General features: G+C 44.5%; 1 protein-coding gene across 15 annotated transcripts in view; it reads left to right on the top strand.

Annotated features, from left to right (window-relative positions):
• The window catches only part of LOC121277003 (tyrosine-protein kinase JAK2-like), a 263,167-nt gene that overhangs the window by 161,460 nt on the left and 79,037 nt on the right, over positions 1 to 22,670 (top strand). For all 15 annotated transcript variants that reach the window (XM_041185838.1, XM_041185835.1, XM_041185834.1 and 12 more), the window contains 3 exons: positions 6,345 to 6,468; positions 17,902 to 18,019; positions 21,179 to 21,324. In XM_041185838.1, the coding sequence (XP_041041772.1) occupies positions 6,345 to 6,468; positions 17,902 to 18,019; positions 21,179 to 21,324 (388 nt within the window). The remainder of the gene's footprint in view (positions 1 to 6,344; positions 6,469 to 17,901; positions 18,020 to 21,178; positions 21,325 to 22,670) is intronic.

The following is a 22,670-nucleotide window of genomic DNA, read 5'->3' as shown; positions in this document are numbered from 1 at the left end:
TAAAGAAGTTTCTCCTGAATTATCTTATGTTTATGACCCTCAGCTTTGGATTCCCTGACAAGTGAAAACTTGAAGCTGGATTTTCCCCAAAGGAGAAGAGAAACGGCGGGTGGGTTCGATTCCGGGTCGCCAAACTGGAACCAGCAGCGATATTCCCATGTCGGGGCCTTAGTTGAGTAAGGGAACGGTTCTGCCATTCATTTAAGCTCCCAGGATGTGGGAACAGAGGCAGGCTGCCTCCAGAGCGGGCAGGATGAAAGGGCACCTGTAAAATGGTTCTCTCAGTGCTCCTATGTTTAAAGCAGTAGAATTGCTGCCTCCAAACCATGTGGTCAGCCAATCATTAACCTGCACGGCATTCTTGGTCAATTCCCTCCTGCCTTTCCCAAACCTAGGACCCAGAGAACACTGCTGTACACCCTCAATACTGGAGGTTTAAGGCAATCCTTGTGTATAAGACATCGATATTACTCTATAACCTCTCCATTCCAGAATGCTTGGCGCCAGGTTTTCTGGATTTCAGAATTTTCTGGTTTATGGAATGATATTAGAATGCCCAATCACAAGTATATGAACTGGAAAACACTGGATATAAATATTTACCTGAAACATATGACAGTGATAAAACATTCTAAAGCATTAATAAAAATGGGTTTACTTATCCAAGCACAGTACCTTCCATGTTTCTGCACCCAAAGTGCTGTACTAACATGAGGCCCTGAGTTACTTAGTCTGCTCAGTGAGACTGCTCAGAAAGATTCCAAACAACCAGAATTTCTGAACAATAGATTTCCGGACTGGAGAGGTTCCAGAGTATCTCTTCATATGTATTTGCTCCCGCATGGACTGCCACCAGTATGACCCTTCTTGCCACCTTCAATAGACTGTCCACCCTTTATTGCGTGCTGCTCTTCATAAGATAGGTAACTCACCATCTTACACCATGCCACTATTCTCCACAAAGTTTTCTTCTGTCCTGAATTGCCTCCGACTTGCTGCATGCCAGCCTTCACTATGTCTGAAGGCTGAGAGCTCGGAAAGGCCAGCCATCTGCACCAATGTTCCAAAACTTCTAAAAATCGGGCTTTTAACATGCCCTTGAGCAGATTAATTGACCTGTTAATGAGCGTGGGTCAGTCCCAAGGCTAGTACTTTCTTCCCCCTTCTCATGAAATTCGCTGACAGTGGAAATGGAGGCAGAACTTCTGGCCAGGCGATGTAGCGGCCGTTTTTTTTCTGCCTGTCTCCATTCTGACCTGATCCGAGATTGGAAAATCTGACCCTTGTTATCTACGTCTATCTCATCGAACCCATTAAGACCACTATCAGATCACCTTGCAGCCTTTTTTCTAGAGCCTGTTCAATCATTCCTCTCAGTGCTGGTATCATCCTTGTCAGTTTGCACTTTTTCCAATGCTTCCCTGTATACTTTTTGTAATCTAGAGATCAAGACTATACACAATACCTCTAATCTAACCAAAGTTCTATATAGGTTGAGTATAACCTATCTGCTTTCGAGTTCTGCTTTCCTAAAAATGCAACTCAGTGTTTTGCAATCCCATTGCTTTGCTCACCTGTTTGCTCTTTTTAATGATTGTGAATCTGGACCGCTAGATCCATTTTTTTACCACTACCCCATTTAGAGCTTTATTTTTCAAGGAGTAAGTGGCCTCTTTATTCCCCATCCCCGACCAAAATGCACCATCTTACACTTCTCTATATCAAAATAACTTTACCATTTGCACGCCCATTCTGCAAGTTTCTTAATGTTGTCTTGTGTTTTGTTGCAGTCTCCCTCAGCGTTAACCTCCTTCTCGGGCTGTTAGGGATGGGTAATAAACGCTGGCCTCCCCAGTGATACTCACACCCTGTGGACAAATAAATTGAAGAAAAACGAAACCCTCAGTCTGGGGTCCTCCACAAATTTTGATATTGTACTTCCGATTCCTACCAAATCATTAAATGTTAATCGTGAGCAATGATGCAAAAGGTCCCAGGACTGATCCAGCGGAATACCACTTCTCAGCTTCTGCCAGAAAGAGTAGCTTCTGTTTAATCACTGCACTACCTAGTATGCTGTCCATTCAGCTTTTTGTCCTGATTCCACCTACTTGTGAGCCTATTATTTGGTACCATATCAAGTCGCTTGAAAGTCCATGTATCACATCCATTGCCTTACCCTTGTCTACTCTTTCGGTTACTTATTCAAAAGTCAAGCATGACTATTCCATTTAATCTACGCTGACCACTTGTTAAGTGTGTCGTTATCCAGCTTTCTGAATCTGTTTGAATTTGAAAATCTCTGACCAGTAATTCAATTATATTTATTTTCTCTGCTTAAATCTGTTGTCTGTATTTTATTTGCCGCATTCACAACTCTTATCTCGTTCCTTTAAATCCTGTCAGCATTATCCATGCATATGGTTTGTATATGCTCTTGTTCACGCTGTTCAATATTACTGTGACTGTATTCTCTTCCTTTTGCGCATACTATGACTCATTTAAAGAGGTGATGAACTGGTTTTAAAGGGGTAGAGCGGGGAGAATGGTTATGGAGGTGCTGGCTCCGGCAGGAGGCAAACCTGCTTGGCCTGAGGATGTGGATCTTAACAGTCGGCTCCTGTTGCCATCATCAATTTTCTCGTTTTCCCTCCTGAACCTGGTCAGATCCACTACCTGGTTGGCGGCCCAGGAGAGGGGTTGGTGGCAGGAGGCTGCAGTTGGCAATCCAAGCAAATGATAAAGGTTTGGACCATGGGGAGATGTGGAGCCTGAGTCAAAGGGAGTCCAAGGCTATTTTTTGTGGAGCCCTGGAGGAGCACTCCTGCCCCCCCTCAGCCCACCAAATTAAATTTATTTACTTGCCCACATGGGCCTTTTGTGGTCCACGGTGTGATTCCTGGCAGGTCTGGCTGATGGCAAGCCATCACTGCTCCCTTGCTCAGGCCTCCACCTAAACTTGCACACCTGGACTCAAATATGTCAGGTCTCTGCTCTGTCTATTTAAAGAGGGCCCTGGCACCTACTTCCAGTTGTCCTGCTCGCCTGTTCTCATGGGTAAAATTGGAACAAGGTGGGAAGACAGCGGGATCAGACCGGGTAAGTAGCTGGCCTTATTTTGTCTATCCTTGCCCCCCCCTCCCCCCGAGTCCAGTTTTCGGCAGGCAGAGGGTAGCTTAAAATTGGGCCCACACCGATGGTGTATGTTCTCCTGCTCCCTCTTTGGTCCCTTATTGTTTTCTGCACTCACCTCTTTTCCCATTCTAAACCCTGGAGGTAGATTAATCCAAGATGACTAATTCACTAATTCCATACCTATGTTTGACAATCAACTGTGATGCAATTGCTGGCACTTTGGGAATTTGGGAACAAAACCTTATCCTACCACTCAACGGTGTTACAAATTGTAACCTCAGTGCATTCTACCTCCTCTCAGCTTTGAAACAGTTTTGTTTTATGTTATTTCCTCTTAAAAATGCTCATGCATAAGAAAAAAATGTTGCGTTAGTTACGAACATGTGAACAGTGACCGAGAGGAAACGACCCTATGTTTCAGTCAGCCTTCTCCATACAGTTATGTCTATATATATATATATATATATATATATATATATATAATGTACAAAAAACCATGTGGCCTGCTGCTGTGAAAAATACTGAATAACTAGAAAATCTTCATGTAGTACATGAAGTTGAAGGTCAAAATAAAGATGTGGAAGCAAAGTAGATGGTTGGGGTTAATATATAGATCAGCCATGATCTCATTGAAAGGCTCAAGGGACTGAATGGCGTTTACTATTTTGATGTTGTCTCCCTGGATGCTCTGCAAGAGATTCCAATAGTTTATGAAGTTATCAGATTCCTTTTTGTCTGGAGCCAGGGTATAATTTGTGCCATCAAGATTATTTTTTTTTCATTTCTTGACTTAGTAGCACATTACCTTTGTTGCTGTGTACTAATAAAACCATTTTACACAATGAGCACACTGCTTTTCATTGGGCAACAGAGCAGCTTTGGAAAAGGACAGGTGTTTCCAGGGCCACCCCTATTTGAAGGAGGTGCCCAAAAGGGTATTGACGCTTTGAAAATATTTGCCCTCACAGAAAATTAAAACTCATTCCATTTATGACTGACTACAAGGAACATTATCAAACTAACCAGCAACCACTTTTATGGGGTGGGGGCAGTCTGATGTTAAAAGGAGATCATTGATGAAGAGCCTCCCCTTGCCTTCTCCCTTCTTCCCCCCTCCCCTCTCCCTTGGGGAGGGCGAGAGCTCGGCGGGAAGGCCATTCGAAGAATATGAAGTACCCCGCACCCCCGCCCCCCCCCCCCCCCCCCCCCCCCGCCAAGTTACAAAGCTGCCAGCCAGGGAATGTAAAATTCTGCCCATAATGTTCTGTTATCCCACATGAACCATGATTTTAACCTAATCCACCCATTGAAAATGGAGTGGGATCGTGTCAGATGTCCAATTTACACACTTGAAGCATTGCTCATGTTAATAGTGCAAAACTAGCCTTTTTATAAATTGGTTATCTGACCCAAACATGCTCCTTTCTTGCTGGATGAGTTGGATTTGAATCAGGGTTTAGAGGATTGAGAATTTCCCACATACACTGTGTTGGGCAATCCTGACTTCATGCTGATCTTCTATTTCACTAGCACTGAAAACGATTTGATGAAGGGGGAGATCTTCTCAGCATAACCTCCAATTCATGCTTCAAAATAAAATGCCCTGATAACTCTATTGTTTAGCAATCAATGAATTGCAGCCTGTGATTATCTGAGGGTGTGTTGGGCTGAGAAGGTGTACTAACTTTTCTTGCATGTGAGTGAGTGACCCACATCTAAAGCTGCATGTGTTGTAAGCACAAACTTTTTGAAGAGGAAGCAACTCCACATTGCACCAGTTACTTTGGCTCATATATTAGCAATTTCAGACTTACAGTCAATGATATACTTTCTGCGTCCAGCATATAGTCATAAAGTCATAGGATCATACAGTGCAGAAGAAGGTAATTAGTCCAATAGGAACTGTGAAGCTGGCTTGATGGACCATCCGTCTTTCTTTCTTGCCTGTTTTTTTTAAGCCAAGTTGAAGATGCAAGATAAAGTTAAGATGGAGAATTTATTTCAAGCTTAGAATTTCAGGGAAGAGCTTTTTATCCAATTGTGGTGTTCTTCCTGGATCTATGCCAGGAAATAGTGTGCTAAGAGGCCATTTCTTACCAAAGTACCTTGCTACATGTAAGCAGGGGAAATGTTGTGGCTATTTATTTTGTGCAGCGAGGGTTCAGGGAGGGTAATTCTTGCTAATAATTGTTTGAACAAAGCACAGAGAAGAAAATGTGTACTTCAGTTTTAAACCTGTTTCTATCATTGTAATTTCCCTTATGTTTCGTAACAACCCTTTCCTGCTCAAACTGAGATAACTACATGCCCACCTCTGTAGTTTGCTGCCAGTGTAGTTTGTGGTTTTAATTTTTTAGCAATAACCGTGGCCATAAGGTCCTGTTTACTTCCTTTCTCTCCACTAACGTTTTATTTTCTTCCACATTCTGTTCAGTACAATATCGGACTGCCGGCCAAGAAATGAGTATCAACATAATTTCGAGCTGAACCTAGCTACGTCTCTGTGCTTTGAGCAGACTGTCTTTTTTGTTAACCAGTTTAGAGAGATGTTTCAGGATTTCATATTTTAATATGCAGATATTGGCACAGAAATACTTTGTTTGCAGACACTTCTTAGCCTGTGCACATGTAAATCGTCATTCTCCCCCACTCCTTCCCTAGTATTCTAACCACTATTCTGCATATGGAGCAGGCTTAAAACCTATGTATGGAGAAAGGCTTGAATTGGTGTCGGTCATATCTCTGTGCTCATAAACACATGAACTATTAATGTGCAGCCTGACATGCTCTCACTTGCTGTAATTTAGCAATAGTAAATGTTGTGTGTTTGTATGTATCGCCAAGACTTTACCATGTCAACAAATGGTTTGACATAAAGCAAGTTTTTTACTAAAATGTTCACCAGTCTGGTCATAATTCTAGTCACGCACCTTGACGTTCACTATTGCAAACAGATCATTCATTAGATCTTACATTGGCATAAACTAATAATGTTTGAGGAAATGCACATGACCATAATGAGTTGCAGAAAAATTAGATGACAGGTAATTACAATTTCAAAGCAACATTGAGTATCAATAGTTTTACAGTTCTCATGCTGGCCAAATACAGCATAACAATATTTAAAACAAAGAACAAGTTAATAGCTGAGGAACCAACAGTGTTATGATTTTCACTTGTGCTAACCGTGGATGCCCTTGGTTCAATAGGTATTCCACCAGTGTACTATACCCTTTTTGCTCTGATGAGTGAGAAAGACCGCTCTTGGTATCCTCCAAACCATGTCTTCGATGTTGATGATTCAGCAGATGAATCCACCATTTTCCGACTAAGGTGGGTTGAAATGTCCAAGCATTAGTATCAATAGTCAATAGATCATGTTGTCTTCTATAAAAAAAATGTAGGACTTCTTCTTTCTTCCAAGGTTGTTATTGATCTTTAGCAAGTAGCGTGTTCAATCACTTACCGAACCCTGGAGAAGAACTTGATTGTATAACGTGGACTATATTTAAGAGAATGCTAATACTTACCCTAATATCCTTTATCTCAAACACACTCAATTATGTATTGTACTGCTGATAACAAGTGTCCCTATTCTTTCTATGTGGGTCACTAAGTGGCTTATCATAGAACATTGGGCACAACATATAAAAAGCAATGGAATTACAATAGAGCATTTGCTTACTATTTGCCAGTTGTTTCAAAGAGCTATCCAATTTGATTTGCTACCTTGTTCCTTCGCAATAATCTTGCAAAGTTTTCCTCTCTCAGGTATATTTCCAACTATCTTTTCAGACATTCTATATCGTGAGAGCTCACTGCGTAAAGATTTTTTTCTCCCTATCTTGCCTCTGCTTCTTTTGCCAATCACCCACAATATTTGTCCTCTAACTATGAAACCTCCTCCCAATGGAATCAGTTTTTCTTTATTAATTTAATCAAAACCCCTGATAACTTTGAGCACCTCTAGTAAATCTCTCCTTAACTTTCTCTGCTCTCAAATGAACAACCCCAGCTTCCCTAATCTCTTTACGTAACTGAAGCCCCTCATTCCCAGGCACCGTAATAGTCCACTTAGCTCCCTCTCCAAGGCCTTAATTCTTCTTGAAGTGTGGTGTCCTGGACTGGACACACTGTTCTAGCCGAGGCCCAAACTGGATATTACTACTAACGTTGGGAACCTGCTTGGGATGGAGATTATACATTCAGATTTAATAACTAACTTTGTTTGCAGTATATTGTTGGTGGAGATTATTTTTAACTTGTTCATGGAATGTGGGTACCCCTGGAAAAGCCAGTGTTTATTGCTCATCCCTACTTGCCCTTAAGACCGTGAGCTACCCTCTTGATCTGCTACAGTCAGTGTGTAGGTGTACCCTACGGGTGGGATTTTCTGCTCCTGTCAGTCGTGGGCGTAATGGCGGGCAGCAGGTAAAAATATTACGGGAGCACAAAAGTCAGATTTACGTCAGCGTGAAAACAGGTCACGGCTGTCCGCTCCAGGCATCAGTGGTGGTACGCGGTTCCCACTGTGCCATGTCGGGAATGGCAAATGAATACATTTAAATATCTTAAATGCTCATTATGAAGGCAGCTTGCCCGAAGCGCACCTCCACGCTGCACTACACAGGGACCTGGTCTGATAACAGAACCTCTGCACCACCACCTTGCAACCTGAACCTATGGCGCAGTAGAAATTGAAACTATGAAAACACTCTGGTGGGGAGGGCTTTCGGGCAGAATGGAACACTGCGCTGCTGGGTGGGCCGACTTAAGGGGCACTTAACTGATATCCATATTCCCATATGAGGAGGAATGCACAGCCGAGGCATGTTAGGAGCATTTTAATAACAATAGATGCAATCTGGAACCTTAATTCGTAAATTGCATTTATGCAAGATTAATTCTGATTCACACCACTAATCGATCTCCTTGCAATAACCGCTTGTCCCAAGTGTAGAAATTCCCCATGCAACAATAAATCCAAAACTGAGTAGATTACTAGACAAACTGCAGAAGGCCATTGGAAACTTCACCTCCAAACTGTGCAGCTGGCAGGTTCAGAGATGTGAAACCCTAGCCTCCCCCTAAAATGATCTCACTCCCACCCTGAACATTTGTCCTCGTGTAGTCATAAAATGCACTGGATGAGGATTCCAGCAGCACATCCAAGCTCCTATCCAAAGCAACCTGATAGCATGAGGTCTTGGAATAGGGGGAGAGGTGTGGGAGTTGCATATTGTGTTTCTGTAAACTGTCATTGAGCTGCAAAGGAATTTTGTGGCAATGAGTTGCCTCGATTGAAACTAATCCCTTGAAACCGCAGTCACTCACTCATCACTGACAGGAAGAGAGGCTTTGGAGGTTGACACTCACATGTAGTTTCTTTACAATATTCCAGCAGTGAGGAGAATGTGAGGAAGATGAATAGTGCATTTAACGTTCATCATCGCATGCAAGTAGGGGGAAAGGTGGAGAAGATTGTGAAGTCAGTGTCAGGCTTGGCAAATGGAGGTTCATCACTCTGATGAGCAAGGGGCAGCAGGGACCCCTCCAGACCCAGAGGATGAAACTCACAGATCTGCTGAGCGTAGGTTGCTTGCAAGATTGAGGGTATATAGAAGATGCATGTTAGTCCTTCAGATGAGTGAAAATCAGTGCCATCGACGCCTCTGCACATCCATGTATCTGGTGGGTCACATCTACCACAATTTCCAGGAGTTGATGCCGCGGGGACTGGTAGGACATCTATTGCCAGTGGCTCTGGAAGTCACTGCATCTCTTAATTTCTATGCGAGTAGCTCCTTCCAAGGCTCCACTGGGGACCTTTGCAGCATTGCTCAACCTTCCGCTCACAAGTGCATACAGGAGGTGACGGATGCCCTCTTTACGTGCACCTTGCTAGGGACCAAGCTAGCCAGGTAACCCCAGCACTGGGATTTGCTGCTGTTTCAGGATTCCCACAGGTGCAGGGCGCTATCGACTGCTCTCGTGGCTTTAAGAACTCCTTGGCAAGAGCCAATGCAATACATTCGCTCAATGTACAGCAGGTCTGCGAACACAGGAAACACGTCATGCAGGTATGTGCAAGATACCAGGAAGCTGCCACGACTCCAACATCTTGAGTAAATTGCGGATTCCAGACATCTTCGAGGGCCCACACCATATCCAGAGTCAGCTTCCTGGTGACAAGGGCTACTGGCAAAATGTGTGGCTGATGATGCCTGTCATGCAAATATCAATGATGCTCATGCTGCCACACAAACATTAGTAGAGCGCACCATTGGGATATTGAAGATGCATTTCCGATGACTCCACAGATCTGGCGGCGCACTCCAGTACACTCCACAGACGGTCTCACAGATCACCATGGTTTACTGCGCCCTGCAAAACCTGGCACTGCAACGGTGGGGAGAACCTGCCAGATGATGAGATGGAGGAGCTGTACGTCTCCTCTGAAGATGAGGACATCGAGGGCGATAAGGGAGGGGAAGCTGAACCTGCAGGCGAAGAGTCCGTAGCACAGGCCAGGTGAGGCAGGCTTGTACACCAGGCATTAATAGCCACTAGATTCCAGGATGATGACAAGATGCAGTGATTATGCTCTCGGGTCACTGGCCTCTGTGCTGGGCTCACATTACCACTGGCGTTGCTATCCATTTCAACCATCCATTTCAATCTTACACATTGGGGTCACCATGTCCTTATCCTTTGAAGGATGAAGAATGATGAACCCTGGGGAGCATGCTGAAATAAGGTACTAACTACAGGAGGGCCTTCCAGCATCACACATCAGATGCAGCATCTTCAAGCACCTCTCCAGCGTCCCAGTCACTACAGCAGCCTGCAAGAGACAGGAGCTGGAATATAGTACTCGTGACTGTATGCCTTCAGTCTGACAAGGTGCCTCAAAGAGAGCAATCTCCAGCTATGCGACAACATTTTTTGTGTGTGACTTCAATGGTGAAAATGTGAGGTGAGATTTGGGCCAAGCCAGCCAAAGATGTTCTCTAAGTGCTCATGCCTGTTAATCAGTCCTCAGAGTTACTTCAATCCTCATAACATCGACATCTAGCATTCTCAGTGAGGCATTCGGAGCTGCAGTCAGCCTGACCTTTCACTGGGCATGGAGGAGCTCATGGTGACCATCTTCAGACACTTGCCTGCAACACAGGAACATGCTTCCTCTTCAACACGATCATTTTCTCTTGATGGCCTAGCTAGTCCAAAAATGCAGACAGACCATGGAGCCCTCAAGGTTCAGCATCTTTGATAATAAAGATCACACATCAGCTGCATTCCATCCTTGCTCCTAGCCCATTTCCACCCTCAGCATTGTTCTCCCATCTAGCTAACAAATGCGCATCGAGATCAGACTCAACTGTTCAAGTGACCCTAACACATCACCACCTCTATAGCCCTGAAGAAGACTCATACAGACTTCAAACATTAACTCTGTTTCTTTCTCCACAGATGCTGCCAGACCTGCAGAGTTTTTCCAGAATTTTATGTTTTTATTGCAGATTTCCAACGTCTGCAGTATTTGCTTATAAAATTCTGAGGGACAGGATTATCTCCACTTGGAGAGGCAGGGATTAATCAGGAATCGTCAGCATGGCTTTGTCAGGGGGAGATCATGCCTGACAAATTTGAATTTTTTGAGAAAGTGACTAGTTGTGTAGATGAGGGTAGTGCAGTTGATTTAGTCTATGGACTTCAGTAAGTGAGGCTTTTGACAAGGTCCCACATGGGAGAATGGTCAAGAAGGTAAGAGCCCATGGGATCCAGGGCAATTTGGTAAATTGGATCCAAATTTGGCGTAGTGGCAGGAGGCAGAGGGTGATGGTCGATGGTTGTTTTTGTGATTGGAAGCTTGTGACAAGTGGTGTACCGCAGGGATTGGTGCTGGGATCCTTGCTGTTTGTACTGTACATTAATGACTTAGACGTGAACATAGGAGGTATGATCGGTAAATTCGCAGATGACATGAAAATTGATGGTGGCATAAATAGTGAGGAGGAATGCCTTAGATTACAGGATGATATAAATGGGCTGGTAAAATGGGCAGAGCAGTGGCAAATGGAATTTAATCCTGAGAAGTGTGAGGTGATGCATCTGGGGAGGACTAACATGGCAAGGGAATACACAATGATTGGTAGGATGCTAGGCAGTCCAGGGGATCAGAGGGACATGTCTGAAGGCAGCAGTACAAGTAGATAAGATGGTTCAGAAGGCATATGGGATACATGCCTTTATTAGCTGAGGCATAGGATATAAGAGCAAGGAGGTTATGTTGGACCTGTATAAAACACTAGTTAGGCCACAGCTGGAGTACTGTGTACAGTTCTGGTCGCCACACTATAGAAAGGATGTGATTGCACTGGGGAGGATGCAGAGGAGATTCACTAGGTTGTTGCCTGGGCTGGAGCATTTCACCTGTGAAGAATACTGGATCGGCTAGGGTTGTTTTCCTTAGAGTAGAGAAGGCTAAGGGGGTAAAAACATAAATATAAAAACAAAAAACTGAATTACCTGGAAAAACTCAGCAGGTCTGGTAGCAACGGCGGAGAAGAAAAGAGTTGACATTTTGAGTCCTCATGACCCTTCAACAGAATGGCTGAGGGGGGACCTGATAGAGGTATACAAAGTTATGAGGGGCATAGATAGGAAGAAACTTTTCCCCTTAGCAGAGGTCAATAACCAGGGGGCATAGATATAAGGAAAGGAGCAGGAGGTTTAGAGGGGATTTGAGGAAAACATTTTTCACCCAGAGGGTGGTTAGAATCTGGAGCACAATGGCTGAGTGGGTGGTAGAGGCAGGAACCTTCACAAAATTTAAGAAGTACTTAGATGAGCACTTGAAACGCCATAGCATACAGGGCTATGGGCCAAGTGCTGAAAAATGGGAATAGAATAGATGCTTGATGGCCGGCACAGACATGATGGGCCGAAGAGCCTGTTTATAAGCTGTATAACTCTGTGACTCTATCACCATTTGAAATTAGCATCGCAGAGCTCATTGGTGATTTAGGTGAGGGGACGGCTACTAGAACTTATGGCCCAGCTCTGCATCCCTACATGTCCACAATTGCCTTGTGGGTACAATGCAGATAACTCCAAAGCTGCTAATGGTAAATGCAGTAGCTTTGAGTGCCAGAACAAAAATGTGTCGGCAAGGGGTCAGATCTCAGGAACGTTGAAGTGGGAAGGTATGTGCTAATACCTTGGAGCTGTGCAGATTTTCACTCATCGAGTTGACAATGATGACTGCAGACATGAGCACGCAGGAGCTTGGAGTGTTGGTTAATAGATTGAACTCCCTCATGGCTGACAGAGAGTTCATGGAGATGAAGGAAGAATACCCATCTCCATGCACATCTATATCTCCCCTTCATCAATACACCTTTACCTTTCCACAGTGCAGGTGAGTTGGGGAACTACTTGAGCCTCCATCTTACGCAGCCAGGAATGAACACACTAGAACCTGCAAAGCATGCCTAAGAGATGCCTTGCACAAGTGTACTTTACGTTGAGGGGACGCTTCACTGATGTCAGGAATGAGCTGAGAACCCACACACTCTGTTACGAAATGGCGGCACACATCGACCTGAGCCACATGATGCGGCATCTGCAATAAGTGGGGGAGGGAACATGGTGAGAGACCTGATTGATCACTACCCAGCTCAGCATACAGAGGAGGCAAACACAAGAGGAAATATGGAATGGGTACAATTCTGTTTACGTTGTTGGAAATTATGTACATCTGGAGAACATCCATGCAATCATTGTGCTCTTAGTATTTCTTGATCTTCCTAACCCTACCACTAAGTCTTAGTGCACCCCAACATTTACAGCGGAGGTGGAGGCAGCCAGCTGACTGCTATGCCCTATTGTCTGTGATAACTTTGGCAGGCGTCCTCAGGGGGCTGAGACCTAGAGGGCCCTGGCCTGCTTTGGGTGTCCTGTTGTGGGTCAGGTGCACCCTCCTCAGTCTGTAGAGCTGTAGTTGATGGTGTCACAGGCAAATGATGAATGGCCCCTGGGTGCTCAGCTGCTGGTCCTCATCCCTATGGGTGCCTGAGGGCCTCTAGCTGACTCCTTGAGGAGAAGGGGCACCTGGAGTGAGTTTGAGTTGCCCTGGCCACCTCGAGTGTAGTCACTTCTGGATGCTTCCAATGCCTGCAGAGGGGGAATGCAACTCCTCGACTAAGGTCTCCATGGCGGCTGCCATCCGACCAGTATTCACTTCGGTGCACTGGCGTGCCAACGTAATGACCTCAGACTGAATGTGGACAGACTCCTCCATTATATGTTGCAATCTGCGGAATGCACCTGACAACCCTGCCTGATGTTCCTGTGATTGTTACTGCAGCTCCAACATTTGAGTTCAGAACATGTCCACAGGCTCTTCATCTGACTGAGACTTAGTGGAATCTTGCCTCCAGCAGTCTTCCAAGTGTCGCTGACCATGGATTGGCCTGCCTCCATCTTCTGTGAACCAGAATGTGTGATGTGCTCACCAGATTGTGACACCGAACCTGTTCTAGATCTAGGTCACACCAAGGTATGTGGCTCTGCACTGGTCGAGGATATTGATGAGCATTATGACAGATCTTCCAGTGGCATGTCGTTTGGATTCTCATCCAAGGTGTTCTCAGAGCTGGAGATGAGAGTCTGGCTCCCAGTGTCCCTGGGGCGTTTGCCTGTGGTGCCTATTAAAGAGAGTGGAGACAGTTAGTGCAGGGCAGCAGACTCCAAAGCAAAACAATGCACTCAGTTGCTGCCTGAAGGAGAAGCTGGTGAATGGTCCTCACTTGGGTCTGCGCCGACCTCATTGTCGCTGCAGGCACGGTCCTGGTCCTCTCCAGCCTGCTCAACAGAACGGTCCTTATAGGGAATGAGGGCTTTGAGCTCAGGCATCCCACCACCAGTCTGGGACCTCTCCCTTTTTCTGCCAGACAAGCTCACCTACAATAAGACAAATGATGAGGGTCAAATCAGGATGCTTGTCAAGGCAGATGATTAGGATGCCTGTCTTGTGTGGGAGCTAGATGGAGCAGTGATGAATATGTGAGCTACATAGGATATGGGCCCAGATGGAAATTTAAAGTTGTGTGCGAGAGAGTATGTGTTGATGTCCCTTGAGCTGACAGTGTGAGAGATCCCTATAGAGATTCATCCTGCAAATATCTGATGTGCTTGTGAGAGTATGAGTTGAGAGTGATGAGATGGTTGACTTGGTGGAACGGATGAGGTCACTCATCCTCTTCCTGCACTAGATGGCTGATCTGTTGTGGCCTGAGTTGATGTTCACTGTCCTGGCTACAACCTCCCAAGCAACAGTTTGAGAGGTTTTTGGACCTCCTCCTGCTATCACGGGCGAGAGCACCTGCCGGCAATCCTCAACGACATCAAGAAGGTGACCTGGTGACACGTTACTAAACTTGAGGGTTGAAATCACCTTCCCTTTGGGGGCCATCTCTCTGTTGAAGCTGTCCTGCGCTGCAGACGTTGAGAAGGCTGTGCGGGGGTGCAATTTAAATGTGGCATCCACTGCGATGATCCACTTAGGTCACAGCGGCGCGAGGGAATGACAAGCTGCCCACCCGCAATACAACGTGTTCCCTGTTGATGCATGTTTAATGTGTGGAGAAGCATACAATCGGGAGTGAAAACCCGCCATTGCGGCTGGTGGGAAAAACGCTGCTTTTGCTGCCCACCTCCACGCTTAGTCCACGGAGCAGAAAATCCCACCCTAAGAGTGTTGTCAGCGCGAGTGTTTCAGGATTTTAAACACAAGATGCCCACTATTTTCTCCTTTGACATCAGTCAACAGAAAATAGCACATCATTAGGCAAATGCATTCAGGGTAAACATTCTGTCTCAATTTGGATACAAGAAAAATAATGCACTGAAGCAAAATTATATTGGGAAAAATCTGAAAGAGCACAACCCAAAGCGAACTGGAATTTGCCAACAAGGGCTGAATACTTCTTTCAGGAAACTACCTTGAAAACTGTCGTGGCATACAAGTTCCTTTGCATGAAACAGTTATACTTTTCGTTTTGTTGTCTGCTTTATATGTAGAAGGTGAGAGTCATACATGTTCACAATGCTTGCATGGTTTGACAGAGAGAAAGGCAAGTGATAGCAATGTATTTATAATCACTTTGAAGACAGTGGCACCAATCCCTTGAGCAAAGGTGCAGTACATTGAATGCTAAGGCAAAAGCAAACATCCAAAAGCAAAATACTGCAGTAGCTGGAAATCGGAAATAAAAACAGAAAATGAAACAACCTCTTCAATTGGTTGTAAACACCTGAAACGTTAAATCTGTTTCTCTCTCCACAAAATTAAACAACTTTGAGTTTGAAGCACCTTGGTATCAAATGCACTTCAACTTAGAACAGCGTATCTTTGGGCTTCGGCTAGACTCAATAGGGACACTCTAATTTTTGTGCCCGTATGTTGTCTAATAGAGATTCTAGCATATTCATCTAGGCTGACACTACAGTGCGGAACTGAGGGAGTGCCGCAATTTTGGAGATATTGGGGTAGGCTTTCCACTTTGGGCATAATTGGCCATTCTGGCACAAGTTGCACCCAAAATTGTTCCCAATTTGAAAGTGCAGTTCCCCTTCAAACTCCCCCCCTCTCCTCACCGGATTTTGCATTTAAACTCATTTGCATATTGCGAAATGCAAAATTTGCCCTCAGCCAGCACAATTGGGCAGTGTTTAAAAGGTAATTAAAGAAAAAGTTTTGCTTTTAAAAAAAAATCCTTGATGTATTTAAGATTGATAGCTTAGTAAAATTTGATGAATACAGCAGAAAATAACATCACAAGACAAAAAATAAGCATTTTAAATCCCAGGAGTACATTTTCCCAACCTTGTAGAAATGGGTTTGGAGTGGGGTGGGGGGGGGGCAGGAAAATAGTGGGAGGCCATGTCGGGATGGTTCCCTGACATTATGGCATTGCTGGGGAAAATTCTCAGGGAATGGCTTGGAACAAAGTCGGCAGCTCACTCCACAAAGACATGCAGCCAATAAAGACCAACTTAGGGGCCATTTTCGGAAGGTGCTGACAGTTCCTCCTCCCCAATGATGGCCCTACCAGCTATTGGCCTTTTTATTGTCTATTTTACAGAAGGTGTCTGTAAGTGCCTCCATGTTGTGGCGCCCTTGCCTTTCTGCCTTAGCAAGCCCAACTCTCCCAGTGGGGCTGTCAGTTGCAGGGGCCCTCTGACTGGGCCTCTCACCTCAGGAACCTGCCCACAATCCTTAATAGGACATCGAATGTGGAAGAAGCCTCTTAACAGGCTGCCTGCCATAACATTGTGAGGTCAGGATTATAACATAGCCAGGAAATTTCTGGCTACAGTGTCAACCTATCACCGATGAGTAACCCGATTTTAAATGACTAAGCACAGTACTGCCCACACAGTGATGTAGGGAGGCACATGACACAAAGCCAAAGTTAGCCTAGAGATGGACAAAGATGTGCAAAAGCCTAGGAGGGAGTCAGCTCCATACCTGTACCCTCTACTCTATTGTATATAGTTATGAGTTGTTAAAGACTTGCTGTTAATATACTCAAAACTACCAAGTCTACGTCATGGTGACTGAAGCAAGATTCTTTAATTAGTATCAGTTGTACTGATATCAGGCAAATTTCACCAAAAAAACTAGCACAATCGAGCGGAAACCCCTTTCAGGTGAGATGTTAAAATGAGGCTTTGTCTGTCCTCTCTGGTGGGCATAAAAGATCCCAAGGCATTATTCAAAGCAGAGCAGTGGAGTTCTCCCAGTGTTTTGAACAACATTTATCCCTCGACCAACCCCAGTAAAGTAGATCACCTGGTCATTTATTACATTCCCATTTGTGCAAATTTGCTGATTTTGCCCTCATCACAACAGTGATGCACTTTAAAGCATTTAATTGGTTGTAAATTGCTTGGTCAGATGCTAAGGACATGAAAAGTGCTAGATAAATGAAAATTTGTTTGATCTTTCAATCTTGACCAAATGTTGTCTGTTTTGCACAGCAGTAGTGTAGAGAACACAAGCTCCATATTGAACTCCAGCTTTTAAAATTGTAGCCAAGTAAGTATAGCAGCTGTCGTAGGGATGGGAGGAGAGGTGCGAGGCAGCCCTCAAAGTGATCCTCAGGCATGGGCCTCCTGGAGTGCCACTGATACGTGGCCTTAATTGGCCTCTTAATTGAGTTAACAATTGACTCACTGCTTATGGAAAATGGCGGAGGGTCGGGACTGTGATGAGGAACTGGCAGGCCGGCCAGCATTGACAAATCCTTTGCTTGCCCGCCTCCATTCCTGCCCCCATATCAACACCAAAACCCGACCATGAATTTCAAACTGCAGGTGGTAAGACAGTTAAATTGTGAGATAGTGTAACGGGACAGTGTGTGAAATGCAACCTCAGATTCTTCCTAGATGGGTTTTTCAGCAACTGATGTGCCAGTTAACTAGTACAGACCCATTCATACCGTGTTAATCAAATTATACCACAGCTCCATATCTCACTGCTTTCTGTAAAAATGCGTCTTGCCAGTGAATCATTAGAATGACAGTGCTGCTTCTCTTGTCTCATTCTTATGTGGGAATGCTCCACCACATGTTACTGGCCATCTTTTGTGCTGAGGGGTGTTGTATCCATTTAGATTTATTTGACAGTCTATAGATTAATTTGACTGAGAATTTAATAGAACTGCAAATGTAATCCTTTTCATATTATCTCTACAGATTCTACTTTCCACATTGGTATAGTCCTGGAAATAATAGAGCCTTTCGCTATGGTGTTACCAAGGGTGCAGAGAGCCCTTTTATCGATGATACTATAATGACGTACCTTTTTGCTCAGGTACAATTTGTGACATGCTTTCAGCCAGTAATTTTCACATTAATAGCATTCCTAATTACAAGAGAGGTGTTGGAGCTTAGATTTGCTGCATTGATATACATGAAGCCACTGTTGATTTGTTATTTATACACAGCCCATAGATGTTTTAACTGTATAATGAGGTAAATCTTTGTATTGAGCCCTTAATTTGAGGTGTATATTTGTCCTGCACAGTGATGCTAATAAAGAAGGAATGACCGTTGACTAAATTAATAAATTCATATTACGCCGTAGAAATGGAAACCTTTTACATCATTAGAAATCCTACCTGTCCTGTCATGGAGACAGACAATGCCCAGGTTAAAAGGTCAATGTAGCTCTGGAGCTACTTGGTTTACAGTCAGGGAAACCTTAACATATTGCTATACACTGATGAGTAACTGTCATTAAGACAAGGGTATAAATTTTCATAATGAAAATAAGATTTCTATGTAGCTGTTTCTCTTAACTAAAAAACTAGTGACTCACAAATTAACAACAGAAATTTATAGCAAAGGTTTGGCTCATTGAGTCTGTGCTGTCTCCTTGTTGAAGCTATTCAAAACTAATTCCATTTTTTCATGCTGTCCTTATAGTCATATTTCTCCCTCTACTTCAATTATTTATCCAATAATTTTTCAATAACCCTTTGCATACTGAAAGTTACTGAACCCATCTCCTCAGTCCTTGATGATGGGTTGGGTTTAAAGCTCCCCCATTGCTGGGTTTGAAGGGTGGGGGTCAGCAATCAATCTAGCTGATGGCTTGCCTGCCACCTATCTGCCCCCACCACACCCCCCAACAATTATACAGGTGGCATTGGGCGGTCCATACGCCCATAGGCCAATTTGGACCTTTAAAGGGGCAATTTGTGCCCATTTAGGGGCCTCATCCTGCCGTCGCCAGCATTTAACCAGCAATGGGACAGGCCTATGCCAAGTGAACAGCCTGGCAGGTTTCCCTGTTCAGGCTGGTGGTGGGAAAGGGTTGCTCCATCCTTATCTGGCCTGCAGGCCCATTGGAGGGACCTTCCAAGCTGTAACCATTAACCACAGCATCATAGCAACACCCTTGACCAGAAGAGTGTACCGCACTGTATTTGGTAACACTAAACAAGAAACATCCTTTTAACCACACCAGAAGCAGGTTTTCAACATTTGCATATATATGTATGAGAAACTAATACCTGGTTGAAATCCATGCTGCAAGCTTGATTTGGCCTCTGGGAAGAACAACCGTAAACATCGCTCACTTTTTTACTGCAATTGGCATCCCAATCCCAAGAACATTGACCTCCAGCTCCCCTTTATCTTTCTCCTCAGTTCCCAATCTCTTGTTCCTTGGCCCACAATGCTCTCCTGGCCTCCCACTGCCTGTAGCCCAGGCTGGAATACAACTGAGTACACAGCAATATGCAGCTGGAATAGCATACTTGGTTCAGGTGCACTTCCCCGCCCAATATTGACGGATAGCTGGAGAAATGACTGATGAAGGTATTGAAGCTTCATTTTAGAGAACGTAGCAAGTATTAAAAGGATTACTTTTGAAAATCCATGCCCCAGTGGAGACTTATGAGGCTGAACTTTCAATTTGGGGGCAGGAAACAAGAGTCACAACTGTTTCCTTGCCCACCACCAACACCACCCCTGCCGCCCACCCCTTTCCCCTGCACTTCACCTTCAAGGAAAACGGTCACTGGCTGGAATTTCGACCTGGTTGCTCCTTTAATTGACGTGGAGACAGGTACCTTGTTCGGTTAGGACAGAGGCTGGGTTCTCAAAGCTGGAGGGTCAATTAGAGTCCTTCCAGCTTCAGAAGAATATCTGGCTGCAGTAAAGGTAAGGAAATGAGAGAGTAGATTAACAAGAAGGTGCCCTTTCAGTTAATTTTTAAACAGTTTGATTAAAAAAAAAACAAAAATTTCTGTTGTTAATTTGTGAGTCACTTTTTTTTAGTTAAGAGAAGCAGATACATAGCAAACCTTATTTTCATTATGAAAATATATACCCTTGTCTCAATGACAGTTACCTGGTGAGAGCCCGCTACAAGGTAGCCTTTGGTTGCACTCTCACCCAGGCCAGCAGAGAGGACCTGTAGGCCATGCTTGGAGTGCAGGCCCTCTGGCCTGCCACTGACTGTCGACTTCCAGACAGGTGAGCTGCCCTCCGTTGCCTCGGAAACTGTATGTCGACTGGAAAATCTGAGTCATCCTCCACTACGTCCCTTTAACAAAGCTCTTAACGAACCTAATTGGTTGTCCTGAACCTGCCTTGGGCAAAATGTCTGACACTGGGTGACGGAATCGGTACATAGCCCATGCCGTTATTTTTGGGCCCTGTTCCCAACCTCAGCTGGGCCCGAAATTCCCACCCATAGCCTCAGGTGAAAGAATTGATGTTACTACTTCTCTGAGAGATTCATCCTATCTGGGATTTAGGGTTGCCAACCCTCCAGAACTAGTCTGGATTCTCCATGAATTGAAGATCAGTCTCCAGGGCACTGCCCTTTGCAGCCCAGGGGAAATATCATCGGGACATTAAAAAACGTTTTTTAAAAATTATTTTCTTTGAGCTTTTCTCTATACCAGATAGAAAAATATTGAAAATGTTGGGAGGGGGTGGTGGTGACTGCTGTTTGGCAGACAATCAAGCATCATCTAACTGGATAATGAGTCTTTTTGCTTTCCAATTGGTGTAGGAAGGCAGTGCGTTACAAGGATGGATGTGTTGGCAGATGAATGGCTGGAGCATGGTCAAATGATGAAACCTCCAGGAATGCATTTAATCACAGTTGGCAAACCTATTGGGATTGCAGTATTTACCCTGAAACTTGTTCCTTGAGTTTCTGTTACATTTTTAACACAGCTTAATAATTGAATCGTGATTAACTTATACAGATTTTATGTGGTAAAAGCCACCCATAATAGCTGAAAGCTGCCAATGGCACTTACGGAGAAAGAAATAAAGGAACATAAGTGCATTGTGCTACAGTGCTAGGATGGAAGTCTGCATGTCCCTCTGCCATCCGATAAGAGGAGATGCCAACTGGAGGTCAAAGGAGAGGCATGGACATGCTCTTGGTGCATTAAAGTCTGATGAAGGAATGAAGAGTGAGTATCTAATTGTAGCTTTTTTTTCACAGTGGCGTGATGACTTTATTAATGGATGGGTAAAAATACCAGTTACACATGAAACACAAGAGGAATGTCTTGGTATGGCAGTGCTCGATATAATGAGAATGGCAAAGGAGAAGGACCAATCTCCTTTGGACATCTATCACACAAACAGGTAAGAAGGCAAGCGGTGGTTTTTCAGACTGGAGAGATTGATACAGTGATGGCCCGCAGGAGTTGGCGTTCGGACTACTGCTTTCTTAAATGTATATGAATGTATGTTCAGTACCTGGACTTGTATGTTCAGGCCATAGATCAAAATTTGAAGGTGACTTGAAATTCGGAAATGTAGTAACCAGTGAGGAGGAAGGGCTGGTGAAATGTTCAGGCACTTGTCAGATGAAATTTAACAGAGAAGTGTGAAGTGATTCACTTTGCACGGAAGAATAAGGAGCTATATATAAGTGGTATGATTTTAAAGGGAATGTGGGAACAAAGAAACCTTGGGTGTATGTGTATCCTGGGGGTTACCATTGACCAGAAACTGAACTAGACTAGCCATTTAAATCAAAAACAGAATTACCTGGAAAAACTCAGCAGGTCTGGCAGCATCGGCGGAGAAGAAAAGAGTTGACGTTTCGAGTCCTCATGACCCTTCAACAGAACTAGGTGAATCCCCAATGGGATTCACCAAGTTCTGTTGAAGGGTCATGAGGACTCGACACGTCAACTCTTTTCTTCTCCGCCGATGCTGCCAGACCTGCTGAGTTTTTCCAGGTAATTCTGTTTTTGTTTTGGATTTCCAGCATCCGCAGTTTTTTTGTTTTTAGCCATTTAAATACTGTGGCTACTCTGAGGTCAGAGGCTAGGAATCCTGCGGCAAGTAACTCACCTCCTGACTCCCCAAAGCCTGTCCACTATCTACAAGGCACAAGTCAGGTGTGTGATAGAACACTCTCCACTTGCCTGGATGAGTGCAGCTCCAATAACACTTGAGAAGCTTGACACCATCCATCACAAAGCAGCTTGCTTGATTGTCACGCCATCCACAAACATTCACTCCCTTCACTACTGACTCACAGTGGCAGCAAAGTGGGTAACGCGCTCTGAGGCACCAGTGGTCACATCTGGTGGTGCTGAGTGGTTATCTAAATGGGTATGCGCCATGAGGTCAGCTAGTGAAGCAGTAGGTTTTCCTCCTACATGTGATGAGGTGGACGATGCAGAAGATGAGGTGCACTGCAGGAATTCAACTAGGCTCCTTAGGCAGCACCTTCCAAACCCAGAACTACTACTGTCTAGAAGGACAAGGGCAGCAGACACATGGAAACACTACCACATGGAAGTTCCTCTTCAAGCCACACACCATCCTGACTTGGAAATATATTGGCCGTTCCTTCACTGTTGCAGGGTCAAAATCCTTGAACTCTGTCCCTAACAGCACTGTGGGTGTATCTACACAACATGGACTGCAGCAGTTCAAGAAGGCAGCTCACCACCACCTTCTCAAGGGTACTTAGG

The sequence above is a fragment of the Carcharodon carcharias genome, chromosome 4 (genome assembly GCF_017639515.1).
Source record: "Carcharodon carcharias isolate sCarCar2 chromosome 4, sCarCar2.pri, whole genome shotgun sequence".
Classification (NCBI taxonomy): domain Eukaryota; kingdom Metazoa; phylum Chordata; class Chondrichthyes; order Lamniformes; family Lamnidae; genus Carcharodon; species Carcharodon carcharias.
This window is presented reverse-complemented; position numbering and strand designations above follow the sequence as displayed.